This window comes from Sinohyriopsis cumingii, chromosome 5 (assembly GCF_028554795.1).
Source record: "Sinohyriopsis cumingii isolate HCF-2022 chromosome 5, ASM2855479v2, whole genome shotgun sequence".
Lineage (NCBI taxonomy): Eukaryota > Metazoa > Mollusca > Bivalvia > Unionida > Unionidae > Sinohyriopsis > Sinohyriopsis cumingii.
This window is the reverse complement of record NC_142965.1, coordinates 26839158-26866735: the sequence shown is the minus strand read 5'-3', so window position 1 is coordinate 26866735 and position 27578 is coordinate 26839158. Positions and strand designations below refer to the sequence as shown.

The 27578-nt window shown below is 38.8% G+C and overlaps 1 protein-coding gene across 2 annotated transcripts in view; it reads left to right on the top strand.

The window, feature by feature from the left end:
• LOC149798835 (uncharacterized) overlaps positions 1-27578 on the top strand; it is a 46018-nt gene that overhangs the window by 7797 nt on the left and 10643 nt on the right. The window contains exons 2-3 of one of the 2 annotated variants that reach the window (XM_089957728.1): positions 3943-4108; positions 4810-4944. In XM_089957728.1, the coding sequence (XP_089813854.1) occupies positions 3980-4108; positions 4810-4944 (264 nt within the window). In that variant the 5' untranslated portion in view covers positions 3943-3979. The remainder of the gene's footprint in view (positions 1-3942; positions 4109-4809; positions 4945-27578) is intronic. The other variant, XM_089957729.1, reaches the window with a different exon arrangement.

The following is a 27578-nucleotide window of genomic DNA, read 5'->3' as shown; positions in this document are numbered from 1 at the left end:
TTCTCAAAAGAATTTACTAGCTATCAAATGAAACAATTGTCACTTTCAGAAAAGAAGTACTGTTTATAAACATGTTGTGTTGAAAAATAACGGAAGCACAGATAATGACGAAATAAAAACAGTCAGGATTTGGGAAGTTGCGCAAATGCAGTAATTATTTTGGTCATTTTTTATGCTTTATCATTATTATAGTTGATATATCAAACTTTCACCAAGACTGCTTCCTCTTTACAAGCGTTACTAACAAAAATGGAGATGAAAATAGGATGGGAAAATAATACAAGAGATAATAAATTTTCATTTCAAGAGAAGCAATCACCAAAAAACGTAAGAGAGTGCCTCATTCGTACACCAATAATAATAAATGTCGGAGAGAGATGCAAGTTTTGAGGACCGTGCAGAAGCAGCTCTTTTAGAAAATCAATCCCCTGATCAAAAGGTTATCAAGTATGCGCCCGTAGTAGTGATACCAACATACAATAAAATGGAAAACAACAATTCTATGAAAGTGGATTTGTTAGATTTAAGGTAGACAGTTACCTGAAATTTCAATGACTATGGTATTGTAGCATATTGCAGATTATATTAACAATAATCCCATGTGTTACGTGGGAACGGCCGTTCCTGAAAACGTTGCTATGTAATATAGAGCGGTATAGTCAAATAAAAAGGATGACGCAGAATAAGCTAATAACAGGTCAGAAGGACAAACCAAATAATTGAGGGTTATAGTCGCTTAACATTTTAAACGTTAAAAAAAGAAGCAAGGAGTCATAAATTCTACAAGAATAATCCAAGGACTGTTCAAACAACATTTCCAGATACGCCTTTTTTGCCGAGTTGTTGCGAAAAAGATACAATACCTGACCATAGTTTGAGACATACACTGGTTCAAAGAAGTTCGTAAGCCAGCTGTAATAAAGAGGCCAATATATCGAGGAATATTATCAATAAATGGCACGAAACAGTAGGGTCAGAAATCCAGAGTTAGGGGATCATACACAATCTTACACTAGATTATGTGAAAACTCAAATACTGGAGTCCTTGTATAAGTTATCTGGTTATCATGAAAAGGAGATCCTTGTTCGTCATGTCAAGAAAATATAACTCGCTCGTTATTTAACAAAATACAAGAAGAAGGCAAGGCAATGTAAAAGACTATCAAATGCATTCAACAACTGCTCCAGGATATGGTACTAAAATATATTGCGATGCTTGAAACTGGTATTGATAATATTGGCTTGTTGGATCATTCTGTTTTTATGTTTTGTGAGGAAAACAACGACGGAGATGAATGATTCTATAATAATACATTTTTTAAGGTGCATCATAGTTTTGGTTAACAATGAATTATTCTCAATGACGGTATAAACTATATTTGCATGATAACCGTGAAGTTTTGCGCAAATGACGAGATAATGTCTAATGTGTTTAATTTATTGCGTTCATAGATATTCAAGTTTGTTTTCGCAATAATATCTAACTTAAACAATAAACACAACATGTACGAATTTATGAAACTGTAATGTTCGCTAAAGCTGATATGAGTTGATGAAATTGTAATCTTCAAAAATGTGTATGACTTGCGAGATTGAACTTTTTATGTATCGGATAAGAAAATATTAAAAGGAATTGCTGATAAACATATTAAAACTTACGAAATTCTGCTGTTAACACATGAGATCGGAATATATGAGCTGTAAGAAACATTAATAAAACTGCACCAATTACTGGATTCAAAGTTATGATAAAAAAACTCCTATAAATAACAATCTCAATCTGGCACAACTTTTCGAAATCAAGTTTCTAATAAGATTGGTAAAATGACCTTATCGTTTACTACGTGTACCTATTGCTAAAACAAAGGATAAGTTATTTCTGATTGCTACAAACTGAAAAATAAGCAGCAGAATCAAGACAGACCTATTCCAAATGTTCTTTTTTCTAAGAGGTCAAGGTTACGGCCACGTATAGAAAGTAATAAATTTGTTGGGTCTAATAAACCCCAGTCTGAATTTTTTTTATTAATAATTATGAAGCATTCATGTCTAAGGGTTCTGTAACACTCATGTGTGATTCGGCTGCTCTTATGCCTACTAAAATGTTAAATGACACAGGAGCTTCTTAGAGTTTTTTCTTATGTTACGTGTTTAGGCTCGAACAAACAGTAACAAAAGAATGAGTGAAAACAACAAGCTTTGGAAACTATAACAAATATTTTATTTCCCTTTAAAAACTCTGTACAAATTAAAATATAAGAATTTACGGTTTCAGGAATCGAATCCAAAAATAATCCAAGAATAATCCTCGAATTAAATTTTAGATGTCCTAGCAATGAAATCTTCTAAGGAATTCAAGTTCGAGTCCCGACGAAGAATACAAGATGGAAGGCGATGAAGTATACTGTATCATATGTGGTGTTGGAATGTCTACAGTTCTGTGTTATTCACAAACAGTAATCCGGTGTTTGAATTAATGAAATGTCTTTGTCCAAGAATTATGTATGAGCACTCAAATATTTCCAGGAAAAGGAATTAAACCGTTTGAATCCAAATAATTCGAATAAACATTAAAATATAATTCCCAAACAGACACAACAAAAGAAATATCTTTACGTCCCAGTGTTTAGAAGCCCAACTGGCAAAAGTCTCTATAAACAATAATTATACAGTAACTCGAAAAGCAAAACAAATTCCCGGATAAGGGCCAACTTTCCATAACCTTCGAGAGTGTTCGCATTCAGGGAGTAGAGTGCGGCTTTGCTAATGTTCCTCTCCATTTTGTAAATTTGTCATCACACTTAGTCTCAGGACCCGTGACCGTCGGATCAGTGTTTTCTTTACCCATTGAGGGCATTCGTTTATTAATATGCAATAAACTAGCTGGTGATAAGGTTGTAATAAATCCACTTGTACCTGACAAGCTTTATTTAGATCATAAAATCGATCCTATTGAATAATAAATCCCTGATTTATACCCAGCTAGTGCAGTTACTTGAGCAATGGCAAAATTAGCTCTTAAGAACCATTCTGATCAGGTAAGTATTCCTTTAGCTGACACCTGTATTGGTCAGGCTTTTGACGAGGTCAATTTCACTCTTTGTTTGGATCAATCAAAGGGTATTGATCACAGTGATCCTCTTTAAACTACTTATTCTCTTTATTCTAATCAGGGTGACAAACGACTATCACAGGGAAAATATACTGAGATCTCCTGTTTGTTTCAAAAGGAAATTGGTGAAACTGAAGCCACATAAGTACTGTTTGTTAATTCATTAAAAATGGGATTCTTATGAGAAAATGGAGACCACCTGACGTGCCAGGTAGTGATGAGTGGTCCGTGAACTATCAAATTGTAATTCAAAATCGTACAGACAGGAAATTTTTAATCAGGCCCATGAAACTCCTCTGGCTGGACATTTAGATCCATAAGACGTATCACAAGATCGTGAATCACTAAAAGTATTGATTGTAAGTACTATATATCCTGTGAAACGTTTCAAATGGTATAAAAACCCAATAACAATAATCCGACGGTTTATCTGAAACCCTTTCCTGCATTCGAAGAACCATTTAGCAGAATAATGGTATAATGTGTACGTCAACGAGATTCCCAGAGGAAATTTCTTTGAGGAATATTAAAACTAAAACTAAAAGAAAAGCTTCGATAAAGTTTCTTTTTTACTCAATTGGGTCCTCCCAAATGCCTAATCTTATCAAGTGTCAAATGTTATGTCTGCAATTTTCCATCAAGGTATGTACGAATTAGGCATCCAATAATTCCGTAAGATCTTTATTCTCATTTTCATCTTGTATTCTAGGGAAATACATTATTTGTTGAATTTCAAAAAGCTTGTCGCCTTTCTCAGTTTTCTGTTGCTATCTTAAGATCACAGACTCGCAACACTGTTTAAGTTCTTAATGCTTAATTTTCACTGCCAGGTATCATAATTGGGAAAGTTACACACTCTTCAACGACATGGAAGACAAACTACAGAAAAAGTTCGATGCCATAGCTGAATGGCAGAAACGGTATTTCAAAGCTGATATCACCTCTGATGAAGTCAAATGTATATATAACGAATGGGCAGAGTTCGGATACGACGAGGTAACATTGTACACTATTCCATTGTTGTCGTCGTTCGTACGGTAGTATATTTAGTATAAGTAGTGGTAGTTGTTTTAAAAATAATAATATTATCTGTTGTTACTGTGCTTTATTCACTGACATAATGAATGGTTGTAGTATTTATGACCAAGAGCTGGAAATAGCAACGTACAGAGGTGATGTTGGAAACCATCAAACACTAGGCATGTACAATACTAAGAAACTTACAAGACACAGCAAATGGAAAGATGGCAGAGACATTTACGACTTATCAACTTTGAATACTGCACAATCTTATAGAGTTTGAATGTAAGTCTACCAAAAATATTGGACACACAGCTCAATAACGAAATTTGTCTGGAATGAGACTATATGGGTATTATCTCCTTTCTTAAATATCGGGAAAGCATGCGCTAGCTTCCATTGTGAGGGGAACACATTAGCTTCAAGTAGTTTAATGAAAAATACATATGCAAAGGCACGTAACTTTGTTCAGCTATATTATCGTCCAGGACTTGTTACTGCTTCTGCAATTTCTTGTTTATTTATAATAATAGGTTGGTTTCTAACTTCAATTACCGTAATTGTTTATCATTTTATTGTTCAATGTCCATCAGAGCTAAAAAAAAAGAATTCAGCTCACACATATTCTAATCACTTGTTATAAAGATCATGTTATCATATCATTATTCATATAACAGATGCTGTCCAGTGAAATATGGAGAGGCCCCAAAATAGTAGCTGATACACTGGAAGAGGTCTACGGAAGTGACGATGTGAAAATGCATCTGAAAATATTGGATATCGGAGCTGGATCCGGACAATGTGGAATAGAGGTGAACCCTATCTCCGAAAAAAACAATTATCTGTTTCTGAAAGAATAAGTTCAAAAATCAATACTTTGTCTCTAAAAGTAAATGTCTCAATTTAATCTGCTTTTGAACAAGTCGGACCAAAATCAATATGACTATATCTACTGCGTTTCTTCTATTTAATTAGCCTCAGTGTTTTGGAAGCCCTCTGCAAGACGTTTTAAATATAATTCAAGGTTTTCTTAGTGTCTTCGAGCAAACTGTGCAGCCAATTTCAAGGAAACTATGGAATGTTTTTTATCAAATGTGTTTTCAGATAGCTACCTTCAAAACATAGTTTTCCCAGAACCTAGTTATCAAAAGTCGTTTACGTTTCGTTAAAGGAACATTACATAACATTTAATTCACCCCCAGAGTAAACCTATCTTTCGCAACTTAATTTATTTGCCGACTAGTTACGCTTATAGTAATTATTGGTTTACTGAACTTTGCTTCACTGTAGTGTCAAATGTCTTATATTGCGAATTTAAAGATACCAACCACTGCAGCACACCACGATTTGTTTTCATTGCGTACAATTCTACTGTGCAAAAGCCGCTGACGTTTTGTCTTGATAGCTTTGTTATAGACAAGTTACAACAGACTTTACACCCGTATCCGTCTGGTGAAAATATTTGGTTTACTCCGGTCTTATTTTCATCATCTGATACAAGATTTTAGTTTCCTTATCATAGAAGTTCTCAAAATGAACATTGAAAAGTCTTGGGAATACATTTGAATATGTTAATAGTTATAAATGTTTAGTTCTAAAGCAAAACAACAGCAGACTATAAAGATTGTCCAAACTGTTAGAGGCAAATGTCTAATGGGATGAAAGAGAGTCAATCACCTATTCGAGTGAACTTGACAGTGGTGTTTTATTGGTTTAATGCCAGAGATGACGTGAGTTCGAAATTATCAACTCCAAAGATGAGGCCAATATTAATAACAAATTACCGTAATTGCTTGAAAGACCTCACGGGTCAGTTCTTTTGCCACTGGATACATTTAAATGTAAACTTTCGGGTTATAAACTCTAATGAATAAACCAGATCATGTGATTTTATTGAATTCGATGCACGCTGTAAATAAAATTCTAATTTCCCCATCGACCTTAAACATTGATTCAGAGCGTTTTGTATGACAGATCATAGAACCTATGAAAAATCTTATATGCTGATCAGTTTTCAAGCTGAAAATATACACAATAGGAATTTTGCTAGCAAACGTATTAGCGGTTGTAACAAGTGGAATTCCCCCAGAGCAAGTGTGTTGAAAAACTAAAAATGATATTTTTACAACAATGCACTGACAACAGATAATGACGTTAGATTATGGTATAAAACTGCATGACATCTCAGAAAAATGTTTTCGTGTTTGATTCGTTTCAAACACATTTTACTGTCGTTTCCTTTTTTCAGAAATATAAGTTCGCACAGGACTTAATTCATTCAGGTAGGTCCAGTCCCAAATCATACAAACATGCTCCAAGATGACATTCATTTTACATAAAAATGGGCTTATCTGACAACTAAGTTTAAGTAACATATATAAAGTGCAAACATTTCAAATATTTTAAAGTAAACAATTACGTGAACCATTAGATATATCAACACAGCGAGTAGAGGGCTACAGAGGAATAAGATGATTTTATTGGTTTGAGTCATTATTATCCATTCCATTTTCTTGATTTAGTACTTAGAATACAATTTTAAGTACTAAACAAATCTAAATGTGCGCACCTATTTCTGGCCATTTGAAAATATTGCACATTTTGTGTCTCATATGCGTAACCTCTGAATATCGAATCAAATATTACACAATAATTGTGAATTGAAAAATAGACCGAAAAGACGGCATATCTGAGTATTAGCACTGGACCAATAGTTTTCTATATCTTCATTACCATCATATTATGCACATCAGAGTGTTAACTCAGTTCAATTTGTTTAGTCAGATCTTAGGGCCCTAGATGCATATCCAACTATATGTTGTATAATAAAGTAGCAGTTCCGAACAGTATAATATGTAAGTGTGCCGGTATTTGATACAAATGTTTGTAAAATAGACTTTCTTAAATAAATTAATTGGAAGCATTTTGGAAGCCTTCTGAGAGAGAGAGAGAGAGTTATAAAGTTAGATGGGGGAAATAAGTCTGTACAATAGGAAGTAAGTTAGTGACTGGAGTGACACATGAGGACTTGTGTCGACTAATTATATGCATTATCCCGTGTAAGACTATTCTTAAATAATTATGCTTTTTATTATTTATAATCGATTTTATGCATAATCCTCTTTTTCCAAAATCGGAGCCCCGAGTGGCCGAGTGGTCTAAAGCGCTCTCCGTTACGGATCACTGCCATCTCACCTCTGTCTGCGTAGGTTCGAGTCTCGGATTCGGCCAATGTGGGTATGCGAGAAAGCTTGCCAGTAGCTTCTCGAGGGTCGGTGGTTCTTTCCGTGGTTTTCCCGGGTTCTTCCTCCACCATTAATACTGGCCGCCATGTATAGCCTATCGTGTGCTGAAAAATGGCGTTAAACCCTACAACAACAGCTTTTTCCAAAAGTTTACCAATCAGTTTTCTGCATTTAAAAAAATCTTGAGAGCAGTAAAGAAGTAGACATGTAGCGATTATTGCAACCTGTACCGGAAACTTTGCCAATATTTCTGAATCATATTTAGAGCAAATAGATTGCGCTTATATGTTGTACAATTGGACGTAAAGATATTGTATATAGTTTAAGAAGGATAAAAAGTAACACTGTAGGCCTTTGCCCAAACATTACGTCCATCATTGTGAAAGTAGTATAACAGTGGTCAAAATTAAAAATCCATCTACTCATTGCTGGACACCATTCCTTTCTGCCTGCAGGCAAAATAAAAACACCCTCGTACTCTTGCATCTCAGCATAATTTGAAGTACCTTACATCTACAAAAGTATATTAACTTGCTACCCCCGCCACATTTGTAGACTTTAGTACAGGCCCACTTTTCTTTCCGCTTTAGTTTCACAGACTTGATAATTGAACGGTGTGATGGTTACAAATGTATATGTCGTAGAATCTTTAAATGCTGATGTCTCCAGCAGCATGCTAAAATAACAATAATAATCCATTATAATTTCAAAATTAAAAAGTAAAATTAAGCTCTTTAAAGGAACTCATTCAGCCAGATATGTGTTAGACAGGATAAAGTAATTTTTAAAATACATTTTTTGGGAAACTTAACTTTAGTGAAATAGTGTGTAGATAAAATGAATGAAAAATGATATTTATCTTCACATTGCAACCATCCAGACACAAACAGTTTAAGATTTAGTAGCAAATCTATATTGAACTTATATAAGTTATATAAATTAGATCATATGCTCGGTCAACTGATTACAAAGCTGGCGAGGGAAAGAATAAGAAAACAACATTACAGAATCATCGATGACTAGGTCATACAGAAATCAAACGAATGAATTAACAATGTATGTACGGATTCAACAAAAACGACTTCGTGATTTATTCAAGAGCTCTGAATAATATTATCATCGAATTCACGGTCGTAACACTCAAATAAATGAGTAAATGGCACTAAACCCTAATTTACGAAACTCCCTATTCGGAAGATAAATAAACTGTAAAGAAACTTACACCACATGTTTTGGATATATAATGTGTGTTGTGTGACTGACTAGTGACATGATTCAGTGTTGCGCCTATCTGATTTTTATATTTTTATCATGAGTCTTAGGAGAAAAAAAAGAGATTTACACGAAGACCTGACATAGATATTCTTATGCTCCTTAGTATATATATATATATATATATATATATATATATATATATATATATATATATATATATATATATGTATATGTATATATATATATATATATATATATATATATATATATATATATATATATATATATATATATATATATATATATATACATATATTGATGGCTCAACATCGGACTCCTTTGACATCCGCACTGGAGTGAAACAGGGCTGCGTCCTTGCACCTACGGTCTTCGGCATCTTATTCGTAGTCCTGCTCAAGCACACCTTTGGGACGTCCACAGTAGGGATCTACCTTCACACGCGATCAACCTGGCACGACTGAAGACCGAGAGCAAAGTGTGTAGAGTAACCATCAGGGACATACTCTTCGCAGACGATACTGATCTAGCCACCCACGAAGAATCTGAGATACAGCGCCTGATGGACCGTTTTTCAAAAGCATGCGATGCGTTTGGGTTGGCCATAAGCCTAAAGAAAATAAACGTGATGGTTCAGGACGCGGACCCCCCAACCATCATCATCAACAACTACGAACTTGAGCTGGTCAGTTAGTTTATGTACCTCGGCTCCAACATCACCATGAACCTCTCGCTCGATGCTTAGCTCAACAACCGGATCTGAAAAGCATCAACAACTCTCTCCAGGTTGTCGCAGAGAGTGTGTAACAACAGCATTCGGACCCATAACACTAAGATTACCGTGTACCGTGCCTGCGTCCTAAGCTCTCCCCTGTACGCCAGTGAAACCTGGACTCCTCACAAGAGAAAAGACTGAGCGCTTTTTACATGCGATGCCATTGACGCATACTCGGGATCACCTGGAGAAATCGAGTAACAAAGAACGAGGTGGTCGAGCGCGCCAATCATCAGATGTATAATTTTACTAGTTTGTGTTTCATGACAGGGAGTAAACTATTGTTCCCTACCATATAATATGTACGTTGTCCATTACGGAGACCCGGAGTCTTTCTCTAACACATAACGAGCAAACAAATTCCAAATTGTAATGGAAAACTCAGCATACAAGTCAAATACTATTCTACTCCATCTGTTATGTCATTTGTAACTTGCACTCAGCAAAACGTTACAGACCATCGTTAACTTCTTAACTCTTACCTAATCACTCGAGGTAAAGATAAAATTTTATGACATCCAGCATCTCTCTCTCTCTCTGTCTCTCTCTGTCTCTCTCTCTGTCTCTCTGTCTCTCTCTCTCTCTGTCTCTCTCTCTCTCTCTCTAAGACCATACGCAGGTGACGTCTACTTGCCAATGGAAACTGTATGGTAGGGTTTGAACTTGGAGTTCTCATTGGGTTTCTCACTCGATTCTTGCTGTAGCGAAGTCATCCTTCTTGTTGGTGGCTATCCTCTTACAAACGATTTTTTATACCGACATGTCCATACCGCAAAGTGTAGTGATTTGGAAGACGCACTCGCTTCTGGTACACGATTTGATAGACTTTTTCCAAGGGTCGACTGAGGATTTGATGAGTGTGTAAACGTACAATCTTGTGCAGTTGGTAGGTGGTCACTTTAAAGTTCCCATCCTCTCCAGATTGCAAGGTTTCTTTCAATACCCAAAAGTTCACCACTCGACTGGTGCGATAATTGAGAGTCAATTATATCACTTTACACTCCGTGTGCATTTCTCCTTGTTTGTCCCGGTATTCGTAGCCGTAATTTTTACGACCGCCACTAGCGAAAGTTAAAATCTCGTCGGGGTGCTCGTCCGTCCAGGCTCCTAAACGGTCTCCTTCGATGTCAGAGTGTTGCTGACCCGGGCGATCGATGTAAATGCAACTGTCCGTGTCAAAGTACAGGACCCGATCCCCTAGCAGTTTTAAAGCTTCGTACAATTTTAAGCGAGCATGGGCTGTCACGTAAGCCGCAATGATGACATTTCCAAATTCGTCGGCTTGTACAAAGTCCAGATCTTCTTCGTAATTGACTAAGATCAAATCCTCACGAACGACGTCCACGTGTTTCATTTATTAGGTTTTGTCATGAATCGTCTGGAAGTACCGGAAAGTTTCTGTCAAATATTCCGTCTTAGGTAAACACGGTCGTTGTGCCATTTAACCCCACAAGCAATTTAAGATCACTTTTGCAAACGATCGCCTGCCTTCATTTCTCTCGATGTGGTCTAAAGTGATGCCTTCTTGTTCCCAGTATTTCTCTTTGAATGTCTTTTGGTCTTCGGGAGTGTGACACCAAGAAGGATAGCCACTTTCTTCTTGTTTCAGTTTCAGAAAGGCACCCACGTAGTCTGCAAAAATGCCTTTCTTAGTTTGGTCACCCTTGTTGTATTTCTGTGTCTTGGGAAAGTGATAAATTTCGCACACTTCTAACAGCTGGTATCTCAAGTCCAGAGTTTCAAACAATTCCACGCTAATCCACGTTCCCGTCAAGGCGCGTTCTTGGGTGTTCTGACAAGGTTAGTCTTGGTTACACGTTTCGGCACAAGTACGGCACAAGGGAAATATCAGTTTGCCTTGGCAATGGTGGGGTAACACGGGATGGTACAAGTCCATGGGAGGCAAAACTTTGCACTTGATCAAGCCTTCGTATTTTCGAATGTGGTCCAGGTCGATGTGTTCTGTCAGCAATTGTGGGTGCCCAGTAGGAAAGCGACAATATTTGCACACGTAGGGATACAGTGAACACACGTCCAAGTATTTGATTTCTTCTCCTCTCTCTTCGTCAGCGTGGTACAGCAAATATGTGGCATGTGTCCCTCCTCCGTACAAACTATCCCTCGGGTTCAGGGGGTCCATCAACTTGTAACTTTCTACGATGCGTTTAAACTCGGGATAGGTTTTCCCACATTTCCACCACTTGGCATCCTTGGTGTTCTAACTTTAAGCGTCGCTCACAAGTGGCCTGGTACAAGTCTTCTATGGTTCGTTGTAAAAACTGATTTTTAGTGCCACGTTCAAGGTAACAGACGGGGCATCCTTGAAATAAGCAACCGTTAAACTCGTACATGATCTTGGGGTTTTCTAAATCCCAGCCATCTACCGAATACGTTCCGGTGGTTTTTTCGCCTCGTCCGTTGCAGGCGTGCTGAAACCGTTTGTCTTCATTGTCGCATAAGTAATGCAACCAGCGTAGGGTTTTGACAGAGTATTGACGTTTAACAAAGTTGGTCGTTTGAGGGCTGATTACAGCCAGGGTGTTTTTGGGGCATGAATCGTTGGCGGTACACTAAGGAACATGTTTTGACAATGGTGCAAGCTTCTTTCAAATGATCGACCCCTCCGTGTTCCATGAATAGTTCTTGAAATTTTCCACAGCAACGCCGTAAAATGTCCAAGTCGGAACGACAATACTTTAATATTTCTTCCTGAAAGTCGAAAGGGTCTGAGGCGTGAGCCTGGTACCAAGCGTAGAAAGCTTCTCTTTGTTCGGTACGCATGTTGTCGGGGTGATAATCGTCAGCCTCCGGCAAATGGGGTAGAACAGCATGTTGATTTGCTTCAGTATTGAAAAAGTGTGGAAGTAGCCTTTGGCCATTTCTGTCATTCCAAACGTTTTGTCAAACGTTTGATCGAACATAAACATAATGAGATCGATCGTTCACCTCAACGAATAGTGTGGTGTTACAAAGAGTGGCAATCGGCGTACAGCCTCTTGCGAGAAAGTCAGGCGATTCCATCGTGTTTGTGGAAGGAGTTCCTAACGAAGACGACAGAATCGTGTCTGACCCCCGTCAAACGCATCTGGTCATTTTCGACGACATGTTAGGAGAAGACGAAGAAGAAATTAAACTTTGGTTTACGCGCAAAGGACATCATCGCAATGCCAGTGTCAATTACATTGCTCAAAATTTGTTTCAACAAAGTAAAGCCCATCGCACCATTAGTCTCAATGTTCATTACGTGGTCTTGTTTAAAAGCCCTAGAGATAAATCGCAAGTGCAAGTCTTAGCCAAACAGTTAGGAACGCCTTAGCTAACTCAGGCGTACGACGATGTCACTGAAATTCCAGACGCCTATTTACTCGTCGATTTAAAACCCACTACACCCGATTATTTGCGATTTCTTACCTATTTGTTTCACCACTGGTATCAAGACGGAGGGCCTGTCCTGTACATGTCTCCGTCCTCGACTTAACCAAAAAAGTCTATAGAAACCTCCGACACCTTTCGTCTGTCTCACACAGCGTCAACATGACGTCTCTTCAGTCTCATCTTCCAGTCAAATTGATTCGTGCCTTGTACGGCATCAGTCGCGAGAAAAATCCACAAATACGTGATCGTGTCTAATAAGCCAGTCTCAAAGAAGGCTTACGATGGTTCACGGTGACAGCACGTCAATTACTGCAAGACATCATTCAGATTCATCAAACCAAACGATTGTTTGATAGAAACAAAGTAGGTTTGACACAATTGGCCGATCCCCGCATTGACACTCAAACCAAAAAGCAAATCATTTTGAAACCTGAAGAGAGCGGTACTCTAGGATGTGTCATCATTCTCTACCTCTTAAAACAGGATCCTAATTCTCCCAAAGAAAAAAGCCACTCCCAAAAAAGGCAAACCAAGTCCCAAGAAGAAAAAGAACAACGGTGTCAATTCCAGAAAAAGAAAAGCCCCCAGAAAAAGAAAAGTCCCCAGAAAAAGAAAAGCCCACAGAAAACAGCTTCCACTCGCAAGAGAGGCACTTCGGCCAGGACGCAACCTTACATTCGCAAACCACGACCTACAACGACGGTGACCGCGTCTCCGGTAGCCTCAGGTTTATCCACGTCTCCGTTGATGACACCATGGAAACCCGTGTCTCCAAGAACTTCTCCTCCAGTGGTGACACCCTTCTCCTTTTTAGCTGCTCTGGCAGCTGCTCACAAAGTACCTGCTCCCAAAATCAAAGTCCAAGAGAGGTCGGGTATGTTACAGAGTTTACTGGATTTGTCCAAGCAAGAACTGACTCGATTTAGTCCGTTACGAACCCCTCCACGACGCGTGATACCTGTCATCAAGTTGATACGACGTAAAGACATCAGTGTCAACGCGTTCCAGTATAAAAAAGGTCTGAGACAAAGCATGGGTATCAGTGTTTTTGTGCTCCTGAAGGCCCAAAGATGTCACCCCCTAGAAAACATGCCTCTTCTAAACCCAAAGGAAAGAAAAGGAAACGGCTGCATCCTCGTTTAGTCAAACATGGGGACATGTTGTCTGTCCTGTAAAAAGCTTCTCCAACCATGCGAAAAAAACTAATTCAAACTGTCTCCAAAGATATCATGGGTACCGTGTGCGAATGTTGTTTGAACGTCTTGAAAGGCACGATCCCTTTGTCGAAACACCAGAAACAATGCTTAGGCAAACATCGTAACGTTCTTCGCCAAATGGTTCGAATGAAAATCCCCATTCGTCAAAAGAAGAAGATGTTGGTCCAAAGTGCAGGAATTTTCCCACTATTGTTAGGAACTTTGCTGAAAGGAGTATCGGGAACCATGCTGGGAGGACTCGTGGGAGCAAGAATAAAAGGATCTCTGGAGTTCAAAGATCTCCTACGTGACCCGTGATATCGAGTGGAAAGACAAAAGCTAGCTTTAGTGCCTTACAAACGATGGAATACCATCGTTGGCAAGAACAACGAACCCCGCATATACCTCCCAATCCCAATTTGACCGAGATGTCCCAGTTACAACACGAACTGCAGACGTTGATGGATCGCCACGATTTCTCCGAAACAGAAAATTCGCAAAAGTACGGTCAACTCTTGCAACGACTGCAACTCTTTCACCAGAAAGCTTTAGACGATAAAGCTCTACCCACTCTGAAAGATTTTAAAACCTTTATGAAAAGTCCATCCACCACACCACCACCAACAACAACATCCCCAGTGGTCATGAAAGACTCCACCCCACAAAAACCTGAGGAAGAAGAGATACGAGAAGTGTTTCAAATACCGTCATCAGCTCCCGTTTCTAGTAAGATTGCAACGTCCTTGTTGACCCCTTCCCCCACAGCCCAACGAGAAGAAATGACAGCTTAGGTTAAAAAGACAGAAGTGAAACAGAAAGAAAGGAAACCAGAAGTGAAAAAAGAAAAGAAGACCAAAGCCATTACATTACCACCTCCACCATTAGCTTCGACGTCTAATCCCGTGGCCTATCGGACACGTAAATCCGTTTCCAATCCACCCTTTCGCCCCGTGCAAAGTATTATCAGCGAAGAGTGGGTGACTTATTAACCAAAAAATGGAAAAGGTGTTAGCCAACATTTACTACTATCCATCCCATCCTGCCAGTTACAGAGGAGTTCAGATATTGTATTGTGCTGCCAAATTTCCGCTGAAAAGTCTCCGTTTACCTCAAGTGCAACGGTGGTTACAAGAACAAGCTACCTACACTTTACACAAACCCATTCGACGAATGTTTTCCAGAAGTCTCACCCAAGTGGAAGGCATCGATCATCAATGGCAAGGCGATTTAGCCGATGTCTCTCATTTAGCCACTTACAATCGTGACTACAAATATTTGGTTTTTGTCATCGATGTCTTTTCCAAATATGCCTGGATCGTGCCATTGACTACCAAATCCAGCAGCGAATTAGTGCGAACCCTGCAACAGGTGTTGAACAAAGCGGTCATCACCCCATTCGATGACAAACTGACAAAGGTATCGAATTTCTAAACCAAGCTTTCCTAAAAGAATTAATGAAACGTGACATTCTTTTTTTTTTTACCACCGAGACTCCACAAACGAAAGCCATCATCGTGGAACGTTTTCAACGCACTTTGAAAGAACGCATGTGGAAATATTTTACGCATCACCACACTCTCAAGTACATCGACATCTTACCGTACCTGGTTCAAGCGTACAACCAACCTTACCATCGAAGCACTGGACATGCCACCCACCCCCAGATGTGACTCCGGACAACAAAGTGCTGGTTTCTGATCGCCTATTTGGTACGTCCCCGACGGTGGTTGCCCACAAGAAAAGTGATGTGTTTGCCGTATGAGATTGGGTACGCATTGGCAAAACCAAACGCACTTTTGACAAAGGTTACTTACCTAACTGGACCACCGATTTGGAAGACATGAAAGGAGAAGTGTTAAAAGGAACGTTTTATTTGCCTGAGTTACAACGTGTCACAAAAAAGAAGACGACGTGTACGACATCGAAAGCATTCTCGAACGCAGAACCCGAAAAGTGGGCAAACGACCTGTCAAAGAAGCCAAAGTACGTTGGAAAGGATATCCACCCAGTTTTGATTCTTGGATCGACGCTTCGCAAGTCATCGACTATAAAAAGAAGTGACCATCATGCCCTTTCACACAGACTCAGCTACCGCTGACACTGCAGCGACCACTTCTTCGCCCAGTTCTTCTCTGCAAAATCTACAAAAACAACTCTTGTGGGTGTGGTGTGGAGAACGTGTGCCTAAAACGCAAATCGTCTTTTTCTGACAAATCTTTGTGGTATATTGTGTCATCGGTGCAGCCATTGCCAATTTGAGTTTGCAACAAGCAGACAAACAATTGTGGACTATTTTATTGTTACATCGGTTACCTTCTTCCCAATCCATCCCTGAAATTCTCTTCGAACGGCAACAACGGGAATCTTGCGCCCAGTGTGTCACCATTCCACCAACAACAACAACAACCACAGTTTGTGCGGAAACACTCCTCTGACTTCCAGTAACCCCTCGGACAGCCACAGAACTCTGGAATTATGCGCCACCATAACCAATTTTACTTAACCTTACCCAGCGACAGTTCCATGGAGGTGTTTCCCAACAGCAATTTTTGCTGTTACACGGCCAAATTACCTCAGACCATCCAATTAGATCACGAAGCCCATTGGGAAGTGGCTTTGGTGGAAATCATTCACCCATCACAAGTCCTCAATGTCTTCCCAAATCAATTTTTTTCAGTGGAAGTTCATGACGAGAAAAGGCAAAAGTACTTGGATACCAATGTAAAATATAATAAGAAAACATATAACTCAGAAACTCAAAAGTCAACCTATCACTTGTTCATTCCCCCAGGCTATTATTTTAGCGGACACCATTTGGTGAGCACCATTGCTTCCAGGTTTAATGTCATGTTTCTTAAAGCTCTGGAGAATGTCAGAAAAAGTGTCACCCTTGACTACCATCAAGTAGCTAGTCGCCTCCTGATGAAATTTCCTGAGGGGAGCAAATTGTTGTCCGTTTTATTTTGTCCTGAATTGTTCGACATGTTGGGCGGGGACATGGAGATGAGGATGGCACTGATCAATAAAAACGAATTACCAGTCATTTCCGAGAACTATTCTTTTGCCAGAACTGAACCAAGGACTGAATTTGATATTTGTGTACTCCAATGTGGTGGAGTATAACGTGGTGGGAAACACCTCCGTACCGTTACTGCGTGTCATTCCTTTCCAAATGGATTCTGCCACGAACGCTGACGAGGAAGGTGGAAACACTTATCACGTTCACCGCGAATTTGTACATCCTCACTATTTGTCCGTCAGCAAGTCTTTTTTTGACACTGTCAACATTGCTATAAAAGGAGATTTGGGACAAAATGTTTCATTCACCAAAGGGAAAGTCTTGGTGAAACTCCATTTTCGAAAACGGTTCTCTAACGATTCGCAAGTCATGTATCCAGTGTACCGAGGTGTCGCTCGACAGCGAGGACATGGTTTAGGAGATATGCTGAAATCGGCCTTTCGTTGAGTGGCTCCGGTGTTGAAACCAATGGTGACACGCGGACTGCATGCCTTGAAAGATGCTGCATTGACGTAAGGTAAAGAATTTCTCCAAAATGTCATCATCGACAAACAAAACCCTAAAGAAGCATTCTTAAGAGCAGGCAAAAATATCTTGCTGCAAACGGGCACAGACAGTTTGGGCCGCTAGAAACGCCTATAAATGCTCTGAATTTTTCCGAGTCAGGCATTCCTGCTTCCCTGACACCACAGCAAGGACAATGTAGAAAAAGAGGACGAAGAAAACACCTCTTCAGAAGACTTCATTCACCTACAGCTAGAAAGACTAAGAAAAGAAGAACTGTTCGAGACTTAGACGTTTTTGATTATAAAAAAACCACACAGAGAAAAAAAATGATGCACCGAGAGTCTTGCGCCTATTCCAAGTCGGAATTGGATATGTTTGACATGCCCCCCACCATGATGATGATGCAAGAATCCCAATGGGTCGAATTTCATCCCGTCTCTTCTTTGACGGATTCCGATCCTATTGAGTTTGAAATCAAAGGATAGCCCGAAGATTACATCGATCTGAATAGCAGTTACATATACTTGAAAGTGAAAGTGAAAGTGATCGGCACGACCACAGATGGTCCCGATCTAAAGGCCGATGAGATAGTAGGTCCCGTCAACAATTTTATGCATTCCTTGTTCAGCGAAGTGGACTAACAAACTCATCAGCAGCAGCATGGATACTTACCCTTACCGAGCGTACCTGCAAAATCTCTTAACGTACGGAACAGAGGCTAAAAACACTCCTCTGGATGTCAGCGTGGTATGGAAACCTGACACGGCAAACAAATTCACCGAACTAGATGAAGACAATAAGGGATTTACTGAACGTCAAAGGCAAAATGGCTAAAAGCCGTAGTTTAGAACTAATGGATCGTTTACATTTGGACGTGTGGTTGCAAGAAAAGTATTTGCTGAACGGGGTGGATGTTCGCCTGAGACTGAATCGTCGCAGTGCCGCTTTCCATTTGATGACTGCAACTCCCGATTACAAAACCATTATCCAAAACACCAGACTCTACGTGCGACGTGTGGAAGTGTTACCTAAAGTGGGAATCGATATCAGTCACACTTTGAGCAGAACGACTGCCAAGTATCCGATCCGAAGCGTGGAAGTGAAAACGTTCTTCATCCCCGCTCATCATCAATCCATGATCGAAGATCATCTATTTCAAGGCCAGTTACCCAAGCGTTTGATCCTTGGTATCGTCAAAAATTCAGCCTTTAACGTAGCCTACAAGGAAAATCCTTTCGAGTTTCATCATTACAACGTGTCCAATATCGAAGTCAGTCGCGATGGTAAGACCTTGTGAACCAGGCCTTTCGAACCTAAGTTTGGTAACGCGAAGAATAGCTTGATATCGTACTTGTCCCTGTACGAAGCTACCGGCCAGTTAGGAACCAACAGCAGTCACGGTATTACGTACGACAATTACGCAGGAGGTTATGCATTGTGGGCTTTTGAATTCACTCCAGACCAAAGCAGCGACGAGAGACATTTCCACCCTCTAAAATCAGGTCAGCTTCGAGTTTGCACACCGACCTCCAGATCACACGGTGAACGTGATCCTGTATGCGGAATTCGATAATACCATAGAAATCAACAGTTTGAGAGAAGTCATTCTAGACTATTAGAAGCCATGGAAGACTGCTATCAATCATTACATAGTGCAGAATCTTTGGACATGGAATGTGAGGAGACCATGGAAGGATAACCCCAAGACAAAGACGAAATAGACCTAGTAATCAAGTCCAGATAGCCAGAACAAGAACAGCATTTAGTCTCCTGTTTTGCCAAAAACTTGGCCAAAAAAATTACGGAATTGATCAAGAAAGATTGCCAAATTCAACACGATAAATGTCTGATGCTGAGTCAAGAAGAAACATTGGATGAGTATCTGGACAAAGCTTGGGGTCTCATCCCGGAAGAAGCCGCGTTTCATCAGTGGTATAAAGGCTTGCGTGAACATTCTTGACCTCCATTAACGGCTCTGGAGATCCGTCACATCAAAACTCTCTTGGACCAGGGTACGAAGTCTGAGCTAATAACCGTTTCCTTGTCACACATTTTCCAGGAGAAAGTCAGGATCAAATTGATCACTTATCATTGCCTGTGAAGAAAAAAAAACAATACAAAAATGGATACCTGGGAACTTTATTACCTTTAGAACCACAGTCCGTACACTGCTTCTTGGAAACCTGTCGTGTGTGCAAAAGATGAACTTCGTCATCGCAATCCTCAAGACCATCAAGCTTATGTGACCAACACGGACGACAGTCATATCCCAGGAACCCACCGGGTATCCGTCTACTTTCCTCATGAAGGATGTGTGGAGTATTTTGATTCGTATGGATTGCCCCCTTTGGAAGACGATATCATTGATTTTATGAGAAGAAATGCTCAGAAAACACGATCCAATAATGTGAAATTACAAGGCACAGATTCATTGGTGTGTGGACAATATTGTATTTTCTGCAACAATGCAGACTGGGATATTCTTTAGAACATTTAGTTACTTATTTTGATCGTCATTATTCTAGAAATGATGAGAAAGTAGATGGATGGTTCTATGACCATTATGGTTATCTTTTGTATCTCGCTAGGAAACGTAGTGTACATCATTGGCCCAATGACTTCCAACAGTGGAAATCTCAATTTAATTTACAACGTTGTCAACCTTGTCCAAAATAGTTAGTTTGTTGAGAAAATGTTCGTTAGTTTATTGATTGTTAACTTTTTAAAAAATTGTTAATTGTTAGTTGTGAGTTGTTTGAATAAAAAATGTTGTGTTTTGAAAAAAATGCGTTTATCGTTTGTTTGCCATGGGTATCATGAACCATTCTCTTTGACTTCTCTCTATCCCTCACATCAAACTATTTTAGCGTTCCGACTCGAAACCGTGTAGGGATGTTTTCCTTCGCGTCCGCGCTTTTACCATAAAAGCAGGGCAGTTTCCAGTCTGACCATCCATTGTCAGCTCATCCTCCTACGAAGATGTGCTCAAGATTAGCCAAGCTAAACGAAGCTAACGTGAATTTGCATCGCGTCATGACAAGCCTGATACCGAGACCTGAAGAGACAGAGAATGTCAGAAAGTTGAAAGTCACTGAAGACCTGATAGTAGAGCTCTTCAGAGTGGAAATCAAGAAGGAGAAAGAAGAATGGACGGTGACGTACAGACTTCAGAATCAGCAAAGAGAGCAGCAGCAACAAGAGCAGCAGGAACCTGACAGAGGTTTTGTCGACTGCCGTGTCGATACCAAAGAGTTCTCCTTCTCTTTCCGAAGAAGAAGACCATATCCTGTGGGAAAGCCTGTCGCCAGACGAGTTCGCAATCTTAGATCATAAAATATTGCTATAGCTCATCGTTCACAAAAACCTGCCCTTTTCAGGGCTACCCAATACTCTAGAAAAGAAATAATCATTCCATTGCCTATGATATGCTAGAAAAAATTAGAAGTGCGTATATAAGCACATAATTTGTTTATCTTGGTTAGAAAGTGTGACTCTAAGTCGTTCGTTTCCGTCGCCTGTCAAAGAATTTAAAATATTGATTGTCAGTACAAAAAAGTGATCGAGTGTTTCTTTTTTGGTGATAATATGGAAAATGTAAGTTTGGGTATCAGGAGACGTTTTCCTTCACGTGCGTGCTTAACGTATTTAAAGGAAACACTCGTCAGTCTGGCTACCCATTTTCAACGAGAAAACTTAAAGAAGATGAGTAGCAGAATCGCCAAACTAATCGAACATCAAATGCATCTGGACTATGCACGAAGACTGTTGGATGAGCTGGCCATGAAGGCGATAGGATAGGAAGCCAGGATAGAAAAGGAGGAGTAGGAGGAGAAGAGGAAAACCAAAGAAGAGGAGGAAAAGAAGATTACCATTTTGCCTCGCCTTATCATAAGACAAAAAGGTGAAGTAAAGCCCATGGAAAGGACGCCTCCACAGGTAGCACCAGCACCAGCAAGACAGCCACAACCACATCCACAGCCACAACAACAACATCAACCAGTAGAGCGCCCACAGGAGGCAATGAGACCAGTTCATCCTCGAGTGTGGCAAAAAAGGCAACGAATGCAGAGGAAACAATAAGTGTTCACCATTCCCCAAACGGAGGAGTGGGATAGTGAAGCCTCTGCGCTCCCAGCCACAAGGGTATATTGGGAAGCAGATTGGAGCAGACGATGCGTGTGCGGTGCTCGACCTGGAAGATGCAGGCATTAACCAGGTGCATTTAAAAAAACAGCCCTTTTCAGGGCTAAACAAAGCTCTAGAAAAGAGACTATTCAAGTTGCCAATTGTATGAGTGTGGAGTAGTGTGATTATAAACACTCACTTCTTTAATAATGTGGTTGTGTGTGTGTGTGTGTGTGTGTGTGTTTGGATGAGCTCACGTACGTTTGTGTGGACATTAGATTATTGGGTTTTGTAAGCCCTCACGTTCGTTTGCGTAGATAGGAGAGTGTATGTTTCTTTAACCGTCCCTTCTGTGTGGATGATATGTTTGCGTTTTGTTTTTGATTCTTCGCGTGTGTGGATAGTATATTCGGGTTTGATTTTGCTACTTCGCGTGTGTGGATAATACATTTTGGTAATTTTTTTGCTTATTCGCGTATGTGAATAGTAGATTTGGGATTTGATTTAGTTTATTAGCGTGTGTGGATAGTAGATTTTGGGTTTAATTTTGATTATTCGCGTGTGTGTATAGAAAAGGTTTGTTGTTTTCCTTCCGTGCGTGGATAATATATTTGGGTTTGTTTTTTGCTCCTTCCCGTTTGTGGATAGTATATTCGGGTTTGTTTTGCTTCTTCGAGTGTGTGGCTGCTATAATTGTGGTTAGTTATTTGTCTGCTTATCTGTGTGTGGATAGTACATACTATGAGAAGAAAAATAAGGGATGTTTTCTTTCACGTCCGTGCTTTGCACATAAAACTCAAAGCGTTCGTCATTCGCGCCATTCTACGAAATAACCGAAAGAACAAGATGGCAGCAGCTTCAGACCTGTTCAGTAACTTGAAGAAGAGTTACTACTGAATGATAGATGCTGAATATGAAGTGGAAAGAATTGAAAGAGAATGGAGGATAAGAAACAGCCTGGACTTTGCTAACAAACTAAAAGCAGCCAGGGTGAAGATAGATTAGATAATAGAAGAAGTGAAGAAGTTGAGAGGGTTGATTAATCCACCCTATGTCAGAGTGGGAACGTTAAAACAAGCTCTGGATAACGTTATCGAAGTAAGGTGTTTCTTGGAAGGTATGGTGCAATGGTCAGAGTGGCCATTTGTCAAAAGGGGTCTGGACAAGCTCAAGAAAGCTGAAGAACTTATGAGAAAGGTGGTAGAGTAAAAAAAATAAAAGAAAAATGGAGTAAAGAAAGAAAGGACAAGGAAAGCTTAAAGAAGAAAGAGGCCTTTGACCAACTGAATAAAAATTGGATCAGGATACAAGAGAAATTTAGAGCCATGGGCCATCCCGAATGAATGTCAGAGAGAGAGAGAGAGAGAGAGAGAAGAAGAAGAAGAAGAAGAAGAAGAAAGGAATGATGGAGAAAGTTAGAAGATGGTTAAAGAATTTAAGAAAATAGAAGAACCCAAAGACCCTTTTCAGGGCCCCTCATATGCTTCGAGAAGAAATGACTTTCATGCCTGCCCCCCCCCCCAATGCTTTTAAAAATGTTGTATAAGTATAAAGTAAGTTTCTTTCCCTTGTCCCTATACAGGCCCAATGTTTCTGTAATGTACTTTTCCTATTGTCCCTATACATGTCTCAGTGTACTTTGTCCCTATACAGGCCCAAGGGGGTCTGTAATGTATTTTCCCATTGTCCCTATATGTTTTGTCCCTATACATGCCCGGGGGTGGGGTGGGGTGGGGTTGCCATGTTAATTCCCATTGTCCTACAGCTACCCCATTACACTACTTACAACATACTATGAAATTTGAAAAAATACAAGCAGAGAGTAAAATAGTAGATGACAAGAAAACATCTCATCATTAAGATCTATAACGAAGTCATGTACAATCACACACTTATCCATTACAAAAACAATCACAACACATTTCAATTTACAAAACATGTTTTCAGGATCTATTCCATATTGCAATTTGATTGTGTATTGACATTTAGATATATCGGCGATAAGAAACTAACGTTTAATGCTTAAATGACAAATCTCCGCTGAAGAATCTAATTCCTTTCGAAGTAATGCAGTTATCTTTTCAGTTCATTTTTCAAACATCGCAGGTTGTTATCGGCAGGCTGAAGTAAATTTACAGGTACCCTTTCAGAACAAACTATTTGTGTCTTCGATAAATCGTAATTCCTTCTCCGACAGTAGCTTGTCCATTTTCTTTGCTATGTAAACAATCAAACAACGGAAGGAAGTGGTGACAACTTTCAAAACCAAAATCTTGGCAATCATGACTGAGCATGATAGTGTTATATACACTCAAGTTCGAATAGGAATTAATAAAACAGTACTTTATTCTAATGATTTATGAAGATCGCAACGTCCTATAATCAACAACACCGTACAAAATACGGCGAAATTTATCTGAAACACCTTTCAGACATTCTCGATACAAAGGAAGCTCAAGCTTTGTGAGCAAATATGGTGCAGAATAAAGACACTAAAGGCAAGAAAATATTTAGAAAATGCTCTTTAGTGCACAAGATAGCTATCCGCTTGACCTATCCGTTATCATCAGAAAAAAGAAATTTAGTACCCAAGGAAATGTGCATGCGAACAATAGACTAAACAATAAGCATTTCAGTAAACATGAAATTGAAACAGAGATTATAATACATAATTTTCATGACGAAAAGATTATAGAAGAGGTAATATAGTTCATTGGAAAGCTAAAATTAATTAATGGGAAAGAAAATAATAAATAGTTAAAAGATGACTAAAATGTCTAAAGCATAAAGCATGTATTACAATAATGTTTGGAACGAATAGAAATTATTAACTTACCTGTAACACAGTTGGATAGCAGTTTCAGATATTTAAATAACTAAATCTAAAGGCTTGCGAATACATTGCATTAGGTGAAATGTTAAATGTTTATTTAAAACAAAGTGTAACAATAATAGCAATTCTTATCGCGCTTTATGATATTATTAACAGTTGCTCTATATATGGAAAAATTTACAGCAAGGTGAAGTTATTTTGATTTCCTCATACACTGAATATGACAACCAGAAAGTATTAAATACTATTTGTATAATTTAGCAGCAAAAGCAGCAGCATCTGTGCCTGGAATAATCAGTATTGTGTTACTTCGCTGCGCATGACCACCGGCGCAAATCCAACTAAAATAACATTTGTTTGCTTCGTGATGAATATTGTCACTTTTTGACAATTCTGAACTGGACTTTCTCAACACTTCTCAATTAGACATCCCATGTGTTCTGCGATTAACATGTATAGTTCCAACTATTTTAAGAGAAAAACATTCGATTCTAAGACTGTCATTATCGTAGTTATTCCCTTCTACATAGTTGTTACTCAATTTGTCTTCTCTTTTGTCCTCGACAGTTTCTAGTGTGCCATGTATATCTCTATTTTCTGTAATTTCTGGAATATGATTCTATTTAATTTTCGACATTTTTATTCATGGTTGTAAACTGTATAGAATATTTTTTTATATAAAAAATGTGCATAATTTGGCTTTGTTAAATTACGTAGGATCTATAAATAGATGTTACGTACTTGTTGACAATTAGTGATAATAATGGTAATAAAAAGAGTTAAAAGAGTTAAAATAGCGCCTTTGGCGTGGTTTCACATTGACTGATATGGTATGTAATTTTAAAGAAGAATTATGTGGTTTCCCTATGGTTGCGCGAGGTCATAGAAATATACGAAGCTCGTCGTAAATCAATAATGTATGTTGTCACATGGGGACTATTGCAAACTACAATCGCAGTGTATATCAGGAAACAATTAGGCACTCAGTTTCATTCCGATTTCTGGAGTCGTTCACATTTTTTGGGTCCCTGATATAATTCTGCAGCAGTGTTTTATGTTATATTCAGATATTTTTTTAGAGAAAAAACATTTGATTATATGGCCTCTATTATGATTCTGGAACTGTTTTAAATTACTTGAAGGACTGCTGCACTGCACCATCTTGTTCACCTTACGGTTTTGGGAGGACCAGTATATTTACAATATTGAAAATTATAAAGGATCTTTCATTCGTTTAGGACTTTCATAAATCTTCATAAGGACTAATTTAGATTCACTTCATTATACTTTAAGTTCCTCTCACATTTTTTCATTTATTAATTTAATAATTTACAAACTTTTTAGTTTTGCTTCTTTTGTATTAAGTTTGTGACCTTAGAGTCGTGGCACGTGACACTGGTACATATTTTTATGAGCCTTTATATAAATAAACTTTACAGTATCAACATTTATAAGCAAATCACTGGATATTTTGTTAAAGTTCTTGTTGTATCTAATGATACGTACCATTTTGTTACCAATTATATGAGATCAAAGACATAACCTGACTTCTAACAGAATAGAACAATTTCATTTTAATGGTGTCTTGTGTTGTTTCAATTTCGCAAAGAGATTTTAAAAAGTTTAAAAATAACAACAGTTTTTACCTTTAATGATAATTTAAGCAGTCGCTGTATCTACAGCAAATTTACAGTAAGGTGATGTTATTTCGATTTCCACCTACAACTGATATTACAAATTTAAAACAACAAAAACATTTGGTAATATTTGAATGGCTTGGCCGCATTGACCAGCATCTGCTTTGCCTCTAATAATCAGTATTGTGTTACTTCACTGCATATGACCAGTGGCCAAATTATAAACATGTTATTTTACTTGTCCTGACGTTGATCGGTTCTTATTTGTACATTGGCAACATGTAAAATTGAACTTGAACCAAGTAACTAGCAGTAATCTGATTCGTGGTAACGGCATGTTTACGCTTTCCTTGGGACCTATCTACAGTGTTCATAATATTAATGATACATAGTTGCATTCGCCAGTCGACACCAGGCTTATATGCTAAAATTGTCGGTCACGAGGTACACATACTGTAGCGTATTTAATGCTTTGTTGTCTTTGTTTCTTAAACCTATTATAATGTTCTAAAAGTCGATTATTAATTATTAAATATAAAAATATTCCCCCCCCGTCTGTCTGTCTGTCTCTCTCTCTCTGGGTTATCGTAGCTAGATATGGGCGAAAGTTCATGAAAATATAAGCTCTGGAGATTTTCGCTTGTATCATACGACGATGTATCTGGACCAGTTGAATGAGTGTTACGTTTAGTCAAACCGTTCCAAAGGGGGAAGAGAGACAGACAGACAGGCAGACAGAAAGAGAACAGTGGTGTCACTAGAAGGGTGCAGTCCGCACCGGGTGACACAATCAGAGGGTAACACAAAAATGACTGTCTATACAGTTTTCGAATCTTTGTGCGGGAAGGAGGTCCATCGGGTAGCCAACATAAGTTACGGCACTGGGTGACACCAACCCTAGTGACGCCAGAGAGAGGGAGAGAGAGAGAGAGAGATACTTTTATAATCTTTAGAAATGTTAATTCAAGCAGAATAATGACTATGATGAACTGTCGATAGATTAAAATATTTTAATTACGTCTTGTTGCTTCGTCATTTCGCTCAGTTTCTTTTCCACGCTAATTTCTCTACGGCATTACATGAATATCTGACAGTTCAGGTTAAGTGTAGAAGAAAATAACCGTGGTTGTCGTGCACTACATTCTTCATAAAGAGAACATATTTCATGTTTAAATAATGAGTGTGTCTTATATTGATTTAATAATTCTGAATAAAAATAGAAACTCAGAAAGAAAACAATCAACTTATCAATTTGCATATGTGATTATGAACAACAAGAACAATCGTAGAACTACATTTTGTAGCGGACACACTAGCAGGGATGTGAGGAGTTCATTCGCTCGGCCAATGCACAGTTACCCAGAGCATATCGTAACTCCATTCAAAGTATACATATTATGAATTATTCAAGTATATAAACAATAATGCAATATAATACATCTAAAACGTGAATGTGTCAGCATATACTTGAAATGACTGACCACAGTTTGGAGATGAAATA